At 42.8% G+C, this 13655-nt stretch overlaps 1 protein-coding gene across 1 annotated transcript; it reads left to right on the top strand.

Annotated features, from left to right (window-relative positions):
* The first annotated feature begins 9817 nt into the window (after window positions 1-9817).
* LOC107287706 (arylamine N-acetyltransferase, pineal gland isozyme NAT-3-like) lies at window positions 9818-10696 on the top strand. Its single transcript, XM_015816242.1, has one exon. The coding sequence runs from the start codon at window positions 9818-9820 to the stop codon at window positions 10694-10696; it is 879 nt and encodes a 292-aa protein (XP_015671728.1).
* Window positions 10697-13655: the final 2959 nt, after the last annotated feature.

The following is a 13655-nucleotide window of genomic DNA, read 5'->3' as shown; positions in this document are numbered from 1 at the left end:
GTTTCTCGTCTTTCCATCTGGTGCTCTGGTGAACAACCTGTCCCCCTCTGCCTTGTGGTAGCCCCTCAAATACTTGAATACTGCTATCATGTCACCCCTATTTCTTCTTTTCTGTAGACTAGCCAAACCCAAGTCCTGCAGCTGTTCTTCATATGTTTTAGTCTCCAGGCCTTTGATCATCTAAGTTGCTCTTCTCGGAATTTTTTTCCAAAGTCTCAACATCTTTTTTTGTGATATGGAGACCAAAACTGGTTGCCGTATTCCAGGTGCGGCCTTACTAGGGTTTTTATAAAGCGTTACTAATACTTCGCGTGATCTTGACTGTATGCCTCTGTTTATATAACCCAGGATTGTATATGTTGAATTGTGTTGAGTAAGGCAGCTCATGAACCCAAGAGTCCTCTAATCCATGGTAATCAGTCTGTTTACTTTGGAGTGAAGGGTCAAATCTCTGGGGTTTTACAGCGTGAGGGCTCGGCAGTTAGAAACGCTGAGCTTGTCATCTGGAAAGCTGACAGCCTGGGTTCAAGACCCGAGAGCTGCGCAATGGGTTGAGCTCCTGTTACTAGCTTCAGCTCCTGCCCGCCTAGCAGTTTGAAAGCATGTAAATGCGAGTAGATAAATAGGTACCACTTTGGTGGGAAGGTAACAACGTTCCATTTGCCTCGGTGTACAGTCATGATCACTAGCCACATGATCACTGAAGTATCTTCGGACAACGCTGGCTCCCTTGGCTAAGAAATGGAGATGAGCAGTGCCCCTAGAGTTGGACACGACTGGACAGGGGAAACTTTTATCTTTACCTTTACAGCTCTTTTAGCAGCAGGAACTCAATGATGTTTATCAGAACCCTGGGGGACTTTCTCCTTTTCTCCCAGGGACGCTCGTAAACAATGTAGGGTGGAAGAACTTCCGTTGCTTCCTTCTAGCAAAGGAGTACAGGGGAGGTGCGGGTGTGGATGATTGTACGCTCTTTGATCTCCACATTAGGCCCCTCAAAATGCCCCCCCAGGTGCAATGGGAGAAAATGTATAAATATTTATTACAATCGCCTGGAAGCTATGTTCATTAACGATATAATTAACATTCACGTTATGGAGCATGCAAGTATTATTATGAACAGTGCAGGAGGAGGAAGGAGACAGTCTAAACATTTTCTCCCCAGCTACATTCTTTGGGCAACCTGTCCTCTCTAAGTAGTAATTAAAATTAGGAGGGAAAAAAAAAACCCTTACTTTCCGTTGGTGCCAATTGGACTTTTCTCCCTTAACGTGAATTCCTGCATTTAATGGGACACAGCTGTTGACTTTTTTTCCCCCATGTCTTGGGGGAGATGGTTTAATTAAACCTTCCCTCACATTGTAATCTGATAGCAGTTCACACACTAGCATGCATGCACACCCGGTATTTAAATTTTAAGATCCACGCCACAATGGCTAATTATATTAATGAGTGGGTAGGCAATTGGAAACAAACAAACAATTGTTCGAAAAAAAGTTCAAGCACTGATTCACGCAATGGCTACATCCACCGGATCAAGTTGACTTACTTGGGCACTATCCTCCATTCTAGTGAGTGGTAGAAGATGACCAAGGATGGCTGGTCAAACAGGAAGCAACTTTCTTGGCCCAACGTTAGAAGAAGACAGAGATAAGGTTGGCAAAGTAAAGCAAGAGAGAGGACACGATGTCTCAATCCTGGGAAAGGTGGGACTCAAAATAATTCTATCTTAGGGTCCTTGATGGTCTCTGAGTTTGATGGTGTTCTTTCAGATGTTTCATGATCCAGCTAGGTAACACCATCAATATTAGAAGGGACTCTTTTGTAACACTGAAGATATTCTCTAGCTGGGTCATGAAACGTCTGCAAGGAAACAACCAAGCTCAGAGAACACCAAGGACCCCACAATTCAACCCCAAGCTACAAATATTTTCTTCTTTCAATAATCTTACCTTGATGGTATAGAAGTGAGCAGATGGTTCGAAGAACCATCTTGCAACAACAAAATTCCACCGGTCCTTGTAAAGCTTGTCTCCTGGCCTGGCCTTTGAAGAATTGACAAGGATGATGCCATAACTATTGGAAGGCCGGTGCATTTTTCTTTCCTTTGGGAAAAAAGACATTGTGGGTTAATCAAAATTGGGAGGGGGGGCGGAAATGTAAGGAAGGACATCCCTCTTTCTTTATGGCTGTATGTCACTTCTGTAGAAAGTTGTGGCTGGCTATTAGAAGTGGCCGCCTTTAGAAGTTGTGGGTGCTCCATCACTGGAGGTTTTTAAGAAGAGACTGGACAGCCATTTCCATGGAATGGCATAAGGTCTCCTGCTTGATCAGGGGGTTGGACTAGAACAGGGATCCCCAACCCCCAGTCCATGGATCAGTACTGGGCTGCGGCATGCCAGCAACCGGTCTGCACAAACAAGCAAAGAATTTTCAGAGGGAAATTGCAGTATCTAGTACAATGGAAGGGATACCCGTTATCCGAGGCCACCTGGGTGAAATCCAGTGAAGTAAAGGCTAATAGATTGGTCAAAAGGTTTCATGTGAAACACCCCAACAAACCGAAAGATAACCCTTAACATATGCTTTGGTTTGCTTTACAGGATCTGTCCTTTTTGCAAGGGGGCCGGATGTCAATGCTGCAAATACTGTATATTCTTGCTTTGACAACATGCAGAGCTGTCTGGCATTTTTATAGTTAAACCAGGCAGAAGGGGAAAGAAACCGGAAGTAAATCACATCTTCCAAGTTGATTGGAAGATGTGAACCATGACCCCAAAGAAAGGTGGGAGGGAAATGCTTAGAAATATATGCATAGTGGAAAAGAAGCCAGTCCTAAGCATTTCCTCCATATTGTGCTGACGTATCTTTAACATTAATAAATGCTTTTAGGAGAAAATATGCCTGAAAGTCCTTTTTAGTGTTTCGTTAATTAGACATATGACACAAAGCCCCATCTGTGGGATGCAGGCAGCACACAAAACCACGTACTCTCCGGTCCGCAAAAAAACCTCTCTCCATGGAAGCGGTCCCTGGTGCCCAAAAGGACCTCTGGATTGGAAGATCTCCAAGGTCCCTTCCAACTCTATTAATCTATATTCTATTCTTTTAGTAACATTTTCACTTTTCCTGCCCTAGGAAACTTGAGTTCTTTATGTATCCCCCCACAACTGACTCTGTAGCAAGTTTCCACAGGCTGCAATCCACTTTAAACCCCTTCAAGAGTATTGTGCAAACCCAGCCAACATGCCACCAATTTGCGTGGCTCACTGCCAAAACATGAAAATTCCCATCAGGCAGACCAAGCATTTTGCTTAAAAACACTCTTGCGAAGGATTTCTCTGAGATTTGGGGATAACCAACTCTGCTTTGGGTTTCAGCTGGGTTTCTTAACACTAAGCCAACTTTCATCTATTGTTTTAGGTTTCTACACAAGATTTTAATCTCATAATTTGTTCCTTATCCCCTGAGTGGGCTTTCCCACGAGGTATTGTGGGAGTATAACAGTTTATTAACTGTTTTTACCTCTGTTATACGTGCAGTCCTCAACCTATGACCACAACGGAGCCCAATCTTTCTGTTCCTAAGCGAGACTTTTGTGAAGTGAATTTTGCCCCACTTTACAACCTTTTCTTGTCACAGTTGTTAAGTGAATCTCTGCAGTTATTATGCCAGGCACACAGTGGTTAAATGAATCCGGCTTCCCCATTGACGTTTGCTTGACAGAAGGTCGCAAAAGGAGATCACGCGATCCCTGGACACACTGCAACTGTCACAAATATGAACCAGTTGTCCAGCATCCAAATTTTGGTTACCTGATCCTGGGGATGCTGCAACGGTCGTGTGAAAAATAGTCATGAATCCCTTTTTTTTCCAAGTCATCGTAACTTCCAATGGCTACTACATGAACTCTCGTAAGTCGAGGACTAGGCATACACTGCCCAGAGTCACTCATTTGTAAGATGGTTGGGTTTGTAAGGTGGCTGGGTATGTAAACTGGTTTAATAAATAAAAATAAATACTCAAATCTGAAAAATAACCTTCGGGTACCTCAATTCCCTAAAGCAACAACAAACCCTTCAGATACTTCTGTGTGACAATATTTATGACTAAAAGGAGAATAACCTTGTAGAAAGATTAGACCTGATGCTATAGAACAATAGCCTTTAGACTTATATTCCGCTTCGCAATCTGGCCCTCATTTTACTGACCTTGGAAGGATGGAAGGCTGAGTCAAGCTTGAGAAGGTCAGAATCGAACTCCAGGCTATGGGCAGAGTTTGCCTGCAATATGGCCCTCTAACCACTGAGCCATGACAGCGTCCTTCCTTCCTTCCTTCCTTCCTTCCTTCCTTCCTTCCTTCCTTCCTTCCTTCCCAACAATCTGGGCCCTCATTTTACTGACCTCGGAAGGATGAAAGGCTGAGTCAAGCTTGAGAAGGTCAGAATCGAACTCCAGGCTATGGGCAGAGTTTGCCTGCAATATGGCCCTCTAACCACTGAGCCATGACAGCTTCCTTCCTTCCTTCCTTGTTTCCTTCCTTCCTTCCCACCAGTCTGAGCCCTCATTTTACTGACTTCAGAAGGATGGAAGGCTGAGTCAACCTTGAGATGGTCAGGATCGAACTGCTGGCAGTGCGCAGAATTAGCCTGCAATACTGCATTCTACTGCCGCACCACGGCTCTTCATATACAGTCTAAGGGTCTATCATTTTGTGGGGTTGTGTTTAGTTAAGAAGAAGAAGAAAAAGTTGAAAGCAAGAACAATCCCAAACAGCCAGAAGACAGTGTAGACATTTATCAGAAGAGAAGTAGCCCCACAGATTATTACGGTGTTTACTTACAAGATTTGTTCAACCCCATTAAGGCCTGTATTACCTTCCTTGCACAAAACATATTATTTGGCTATCATTTCTGTGCAAAAACTAGAGTTAATGATTCTGTCCACCTCTTTGCTACACCCAAATATCTCACTGAGTTCAATGCAGCGAAAGGGAAATGGCAGCGTGGATTTTGATTCCTGTCGGCTGCATTTGGTACCAAGAGGAGATGGGGTGAGCTGCAGCCTACAGATATGTCACTCACACATGTAATGACCCCATAAAATCTTGGGGGTGGGGTGGGGAGTCAGAAAGATTAGATTTCACAAATTGAGGAGCCATATTTTCTACAATTACAGGTAGTGTTTGATTTACAACAGTTCACTTGAAGTTACAACGTCACTGAAAAAAAGTGACTTACAGCCATTTTTCACATGTGTGACCATCGCAACATCCCTACGTCATATATGATCAGAATTCAGACACATAAATTCAGACACTTTGAAGGTTGTGTAACTTAAAGACCTCAGTCAAATACCACCAACAGCTAGAAATTGCTAAGGAGGAAAGTAACTACCAATCCATCTGTTAAAGGTGGCTGTAGAAACCTAGGGTGTTTTTTTTTCCAGGTCTGCAAAATGTACATTTTAACACCCCACCGCCATCGTGCATCTGCCTGTAGCGGTTTCCATCTGGAAGAGAAGGTGCAGCCCTTCACCTCTGAATCAAAGGAAAACTGAAAAGGGGGTCCCCTGCATTAGCTTCCATTAAACCATTCGTGGTACCCAGAAACTGCCCAGTCAAAGGAATTCCTTCCAGAATGAAAGCAAAACATCAATTTCAAAGCTGCCGAAAGATAACAAGTGACATTATGGTGACATCTGCTGGTCATGAATGTTCTCTTCTCGTCTCGGGAACCGCTGATCTAGAGGAGCAAGAAGTCAAAACCGGCAAAAAAAAGCAGCCCAAGTCACATCTTAGAGTTAAAGCTTTGCTTTTTTCCCCATTGGATGCAAGCTTTCCTCCATGTCGTCAGCTAGTGCAAGAGAAAATGCTGTTCAAGTCCATCTGGCAGTAACGTCTAACACTTATCGATCTATTGGGATTTCCTGGCTAAGGCCAGATATACTGTACATCTTACCCTGAAATACATTCCACCAGCATCTTCCATAGGTTCTTCGTACAACGCGCAATATATTGTAAGATTGCAAGTATCAATAAAGAAAGAATATTAGAACTGTGGAATCCTTGATGCTCTCTGAGCTCGGCTGTTTGCTTGCAGACGTTTCACGACCCAACTAGGGAACGCCATCAGTGCTAGAAGGGAGTGGGGTTTGCTTTTGGTTTATATACAAATGGCATGCCTTGTTGGTATTGAGGGAAGTGTTGGTTTCTTGGTTTCTTATGGGGTCATTGATGCTCTCTGAGCTTGGTTGTTTTCTTGCAGACGTTTCATGACCCAACTAGGGAACATCATCAGTGCTAGAAGGGAGTGGGGTTTGCTCTCTGTTTATGTACAAGTGGTTTGCTGTGACAGTGTTGGTGGGACTGTGGTTTTCTTCTTGGTAGTTCCTTGATTAGTCTGTTATTTACTTTTGATTGTCTGTATTAGTAATTTCTTGATTGGGGCATTGTTTACTGCTTGATTGTTAATTAGGTATTTATCCTGGTGTTAATCTCTGTTCGTTTAGATGCGGATTGCTGGTGAAAAGGTGTTTTGATTTTTTTGCTTCCTTTTGGGGTTTTTCATAGTCTCTTATGAATGGTATGTAAAGGTTGTTTATCTCTTTGTGCCTGAGAATGGCTGATTTGTTTAAATGCCAGACTTCCAAGAATTCTCTATTGTTTACGTGCTATTCAATGTTTTCTCTCCCATGATAGAAGAGAAAGTTGAAAAGATACTCTCAAACTGTGTTCCTACAATATGATTAACTGGGTTAGTTAAAAATCAAGTCACTGGAGTTGCATTGCTTGCAATGTTTGGTTAGTAGTTGATGATTCAAATCCAGAAAATAAGGCTATTTAATAGCAATTTTTAATCTAGATGCTGTCCCGTGCTACTCAGAGCCTTTGCCAAAAGAAAGCTGCTCAATTTACCATGTCATATTTTTTTTTCTTTGAAGTGCAGGTTTTCCTGGTTGTGGGAATTGGGTGTCTAGTTTAATGAAAACAAGGACGAGGGGTGACATAAGCAATGTTCCAATATCTCAGGGGTTGCCCCAAAGAAGAGGGAGTCAAGCTATTCTCCAAAGCACCTGAAGGCAGGGCAAGAAGCAACGGATGGAAACTAATCAAGGACAGAAGCAACCTAGAACTAAGGAGAAATTTCCTGACAGTCAGAACAATTAATCAGTTAATTGTTAAATGACTTGCCTTCAGAAGTTGTGAATGCTCCAGCACTGAACATTTTTAAGAAGAGATTGGACAGCCATTTGTCTGAAATGGCATAGGGCCTCCTCCTTTTACAGGGGATTGGACTAGAAGACCTCCAAGGTCCCTTCCAACTCTGGCCAAATCTTGCTTCTTTCATCTTTGATATATGCCAGTGATGGCGAACCTTTTAGAGACTGAGTGCCCAAAAACTGGCCCCGCCCCTGCTCCAGCCCCTGCCCTGTCCCTGCTCCGCCCCATCCCATCCACCACCTGCCCGCAGGGCCACTCACCGCCTTCAGGGCCCGCCGCAGATTGCCCAGGCAGCCCAGCAGTGCCATGGCGGCCATGCCCTCTACCTGCGCCCCGCAGCATCAACTGTGCGGGATGAGGCATGAGGGCAGAGTCTTGTCTACGCTGCCTGGCTGCCATGTCCTTGGCTGCGCTGCTCTGTGTGGGCCACACTCGGCGGCGACTCTCCTCCAGGGGGGCTGCTGGTGAAGAGGGGGGCGTGGGGGGGAGGCGAGGCTGGGGCAACGGCATGTGTGCCCACAGAGAGGGCTCTGAGTGCCACCTCTGGCACGTGTGCCATAGGTTCGCCACCACTGATATATGCTTTCTGTGCTGAGAAAAACCCAGGCTGCTTATTGCTTTTCTGGCCAAAAGATGGGGTTGTTGATCACATTTCTGTATCTTCGTCCAAATATATATATATATATATATATGTATGTATTTTCAAATACAAAAGCACGTTCCTCTTAATGCATGCAATTTTGGAGGGGATAATGGAAGGGAGATCAGAAATCAACATCATCTAGACTCTGATACCAAAGAGGCATAGCAATGAAGTTGTAAAATTTACCTTTTGATATATATACACTGCTTTGCCTGGCATGTTTGAAGGACATGTAAAATATTGCCAGGAAACAAATTTTTTCAGCACTGCTGGAGTGTTCATTGACCTCCACAGGGTGTTCTGCCTGGATCTTTTTACTAACTTTCTTGTTCATTAATATGAGGAAGGAACAAATTCGGGCTTCCAGGCTCCACTTGATTTTCCTAAAAAAACCAAAATTTGAAGAGCTGAAATTCTGCCGGTACTTGGGTGGGTGCAACTGTTCAGGGCAAAAGAAAATCGGAAGGAATTGAGGGAGGCAGAAAGTTGGCAAATGAATCAAAGCCAAAGTTGAACAGCAAAATATTGTATTGCTATCAGGTTCCGCTAAGAGGTAAATAACAAAAGCGAGCTGTGTTCCTACGAAAAGAAAGGAAAATATGCCTGGGTGCGCAAACTGTATATGGTAGCTGAAATGTGTGGCATAGCAAATATTATATTCCAAACGCTCTTTATTTAAATGCCTTTAAAATATGTATGATAGGAGAAATGCACACAAAAAGGTGATTTGCATAGCATCTTTGTTTGTTTGAACTGTTCGGAGCATGGGATGAAAACAAAATAATGGCGGGGGGGGGGAATAATACTGTTTCATCCATACCAAAGTCTTACACAGGTGCAGAGAACGGAACAAGAGCTGTTGATTATACAGAATCCCAAAATTGTTTTTGGAACAATTTCCTCTAACTGTTAAAGGTAAAGGATGATTTTTCTCACAAATTCGTGTGTCTAATGACACTTGGCCAAATAAATTATTCTATTCTATTCCATTCCATTCCATTCCATTCTATTTCTCCTATCCTATCCTATCCTATCCTATCCTATTCCTATTTTTCTATTCTATTCTATTCTATTCTATTCTATTCTATTCTATTCTATTCTATTCTATTCTATTCTACTCTATTCTATTCCATTCCATTCTATTCCACTCCACCCCACTCCACTCTCCACTCCATTCTCCACTCCACTCTGATCCAGTTCAGTCCAATCCCGTCCAGTCCAGTCCAGTCCAGTCTTTCAAGTTCTTTCCATTCGTAAAATCAAGGTAAAGTAGACAAACTGAGAAATATGGCTTTAGCAATAGCAATAGCACTTAGACTTATATACCGCTTCACAGTGTTTTACAGCCCTCTTTAAGCAGTTTACAAATTCAGCATATTGTCCCCAAAAATCTGGCTCCTCATTTTACCAACCTTGGAAGGATGGAAGGCTGAGTCAACCTTGAGCCGGTCAGGATCGAACTGCTGGCAGTGGGCAGTGAGTTATCTTCCAACACTGCATTCTAACCACTGCATTATGCTTTTAATTTTTAAAAAGCTTAAGAAATTGTCTTCAAATTTTGGTAATCCAAAGCTCGCTCCAGGGAGTGGGAATGATGCAAATCAATGTTTTTCAGAATTGGCAACTTTGGCATGAGTGGGTGTCAATTCCTAGAATTCCACAGCCAATTGGGAAATTGACATCCGTGGAGTTGACATTCAAGCATTTTCAAGTTGCCAAGTTTGAAAAACACTGGTTTGCATCATTAAATTTAATGGCGAAACATTAAAAGGCTGAATCATGACTCTTACTCTGTATGACGTCCCAAATTACAAATACAGAGGATAATGATATGACTTTACTTTGCAGGGGTTTCATGTGATGTGAAATAAAATCAATGGTGGAGATACTTTTATACAATTAGTTTAACTATTTGTTTCACTCTGCAGGGAGGAAAAAAAAAAGAACCCGTCATGAATATTAAGGATTATTTTGAAAGGATTTGTTACAAAGGTTCCCCGGAAAAAATAGACTTAGGTGCCTTAACCGAGGTTTTTCAACATCACATCCGCGCGGTGCCCTTTGAAAACCTCAGTCTCCACTGTGGAGAAACCATTCAGTTGGATTTAGAATCGGTTTATGACAAAATTGTGAAGCACAACCGCGGTGGATGGTGCATGGAGAACAACCAACTTCTGTTTTGGGCCTTCCAGACTATGGGCTACAAAGTGAGTCTTTTAGGTGCCCATGTTTACGACCCGGAGCGAAAAGCCTACAAAAAAGATTTCACTCATCTTCTGATCAAAGTCGTTCTCGAAGGTAAAACCTACATTGTGGATGGTGGTTTTGGAGTTGCTTATCAGATGTGGCAACCCATGGAGCTGATTTCTGAGAAGAACCAACCTCAGACGCCAGGAATCTTCTGCTTCACGGAGAAGAAGGGAGTGTGGTACCTTCACAAACTGAAGCGCAAGAAATTCGGGATGGATTCCGAGAACAAAATTCTCTGTTCTGATCCTGTAAAAAACGTGAGCTGTAAGAACATTTACTTGTTTACCTTGCAACCAAGGACAATAGATGACTTCCGGCCGGTCTGTTTACAACTCCAAACAGACCCAAGTTCTATGTTTTTAAGGAAGTCCATCTGTAGCCTCCAGACTACTGACGGATTTCTAGTTTTGATTGGGTGGGTGCTGATTGAAACCAAGTATAATTATAAGGATGACATGGATCTAGTAGTAAGCACTGTCCTGACGGATGAAGAAGTGCAGAAGATATTGAAGGAGCGATTCAAGATCCAGCTAGGCAAAAAGTTTGTCCCTCTTAACACCTGTTCAGTAGCCGTGTTTTAATTCAGGTGGGCCACAACTGAATTCGCTCAACAGCTCAGTTCAACCTAAAGCAACTGAAATGAAATGGCAAAGCAACTTTTGGAGAATTCTCGCCATGAAAAGATCAGAGGGAAGTTGCACAAACACTTTAGAGAAGAGGATGGTGTATTTTCTTGGACAGATTCAGGTCAATTTAGAGAGCAAATGAAGCGCTTTACGCAAGTTGAACTTGCTGGGTCTAGGCTTCGCCACAGGGTTAGGGTTAGCGATGTAAGTCTACTTTAAGTAGGAAAAGGGATAAGAAACCTTTGGCAAGGTTATAGTTTGAGTTTTGACTGGGTCTTAGCTATCTCTATCTTCAGCATCATGGTGAGATTTTAAATCAGTACCTTTCCAGTCCTCATCTGGTCTCTACGATATATAGGGAGTTAGATCAGGTTATACGAAGGCGTGGGATCTCCTGTATATAACCACTCTGACTTTAAGATCATCTAATGAGGTTCTCCAAGAGAGGTGAAGGTGGACTTTTTCTGTAGTGGCATCCCAGCGGTGGAATTTCTTCCCTAGAGAGATTTGCTGGGAACCTGTATTAGCACCATTTTTCCTGGGCTTTTTAAGTGGCTTGTTGTTGTATTTTGATTCTTATCTTCCCAAGGATCACAGTGCTGCTGCCAATTTTAGATGGCGCTTTTATTCGATCGTATATGTTTTTTACGTCGTTTCTTCTGCCTAGGCACATGGATTGGATTGTAAATCCCCTGCACAGCTTTGCCTACATGCTAACATAATACGAAATAGTCTTGATGGTTCTCCCAATTAAATATTTCACAAGTGTTTTCTCTCTGTGTGCATGTGTGTGTGAATTCAGCCTGGGTTTTTTAAAAAATCTGACTTCTTTTAAAAAGGCATCTGGGTTTGCATGCCAGTTATGAAACTATTAAGTCCCAAAGGATCTGGTATAAAGTTCCTTTGAGAATACAGCACACTGCTGGGCTACGTTGAGAACAGCACTCCTCAAAGACAGCAGCGATTGAAACTGCTAAATCATGCCTGTAAGAGGTACGATTCTCACTATAGTCTTTGCCTCAAATGGCAAATTGAAAATCGCTTCTCATTTTCCAATTACCCAGCAAATTCTAATCTTAACTGAGTTAGAGCGTATTGGTTTATTGCTTTATATCTTGCCAGGAGCCACCTTGAGACCTCCAAGGGGTCAGAGAACATGCTCTAAGAAACCAAGAAGTGAAACTACAGTCCCTCGCTCTGTTAGTCTCTGTAATCAAGATTTACTTGAACTGATCAAGTCACAAGTCACAGTCTAATAAAGGGGGATAAAGTGGTGTAACTGCCAAGTTTTGTCCTCCTGTATCTCAAATGCCTCTTGGTGCAGGTGAAAGCCCATTTTCTTTTGGACTCTGGGAATGATCTGTGTTTCTTGTCTTAGAACGTAGAACATTTAATAATAGGATTGGAAGGGACCGTGAGGTCTTCTAATCCAACCCCCTGCTCAAGCAGGAGTAACTATTGAATAGCAGAGGTGGAGGTCTTCTAGTCCAACCCCCTGCTCAGGCAGAAAGCCCTATCCCATTTCAGACAAACGGTTGCCCAATCTCTTCTTAAAAACCTCCAGTGTTGGAGCACCCACAACTTCTGGATGCAAGCCGTTTCACTGATTAATTGTTCTCACTGTCAGCAATTTTCACCTTAGTTCTAGGTTGCTTCTCTCCTTGATTAGTTTCCATCCACTATTTCTTGTACTGCCCTCAGGTGCTTTGGAGAATAGCTGACCTTCTCTCGTCTGTGACAGCCCCTCAAGTATTGGAAGACAGCTTCATGTCACCCCAGTTCTTCTCTTGCTTAGACTAGACATACCTAGCTCCCTCAAATGTTCGTCATATGGTTTAGACTCCAGACCCCTTGCTCTCTTTGTTGCTCTTCTTTGAACTCTTCCTTCAGAGAGACTGATGCTGCCCAACTCCCTAGCTTTCCTAAAAAAAAAAAAAAACAACAGGGTAGCTTGCCCTGCCAGTGTTGGTTGCTATTGTATTCTTCCCAGTTCTTGGATGAGGGTATTGTTTCTGCTTGGTGATTTGTCCAGTGTTAATCTCTGCTTATCTGGCTGCTGGAGAGGAGGTGTTTTGGTCACTCAAGCAAGGAATTACCAAGGAGAAAACCTCTCCCCCATCAACACTGTCAGGGTAAGTGCTGTGTAGAGAGGGAGTAAACCCCACACCAATAATGATGACAATCCCTAGCACCAAAGAGCCCACAAAGTTAAGACTTTTGTAGCCTAGTTTTTCAGCACATAGGGTGAATGTTGGTTGTTCTTCTTGCCTTTCCTCCACAATTTTTATTACAAGCCTGTTCTAAGTCTAAGGTAACGGTCTCCCTCTAAGGACGGTGGGATTTTCCAATGGTAAAGCTCGTATGGGATGCTGGAAAAAAATTGCATTTCTACCTTGAGTTATTTGAGCCCATCCTTGCGGGGAAAAAAGTCTTGAATGGGCTTCCTGGAAGGCAAATGTTAAAAGAAACTAATTGAAAATGATGGGACTGTGAAAAGCTTCTTGGGCTTATAGAATTCAGAGTGACGTTTCAAAGAAGTTCCAGAGATGAAGCTGAGAACCGCGGCATTAAGGGACCACTTGGCTGTAATTCATGATTTATGAGACCCAGCAATAGCCTTTGGTTCAGACGGCTTTCAGAGGGATTCAGACAAATTCAGTGAGAATTCTCTTGGTTCAGAGAGAAAATGTAGTTGAAGGCAGTCTGCGGGGGAAACGGCTGCAGGAAGGAAACAATTTTTCCCCTTAACATTAAGCTTAGGACTTTCCTGGAAACTTCTGTATCCAAGAGAGCTTTCAATCCAGCCTCTGAACTATTTATATGTTTTTAGGCCTGAGTGAAAGAAGCATGAAAAAGCAAAAGTAAAAATATAAATGTTCTATTGACCACATTCTTGAACGATGGAGAGCTACTG

Source organism: Protobothrops mucrosquamatus, unplaced genomic scaffold (genome assembly GCF_001527695.2).
Source record: "Protobothrops mucrosquamatus isolate PMUCROS unplaced genomic scaffold, P.Mucros_1.0 scaffold_111, whole genome shotgun sequence".
NCBI lineage: Eukaryota > Metazoa > Chordata > Lepidosauria > Squamata > Viperidae > Protobothrops > Protobothrops mucrosquamatus.
Note: the sequence above shows the minus strand (reverse complement) of the source record. Positions and strands in the feature narration are given on the sequence as shown.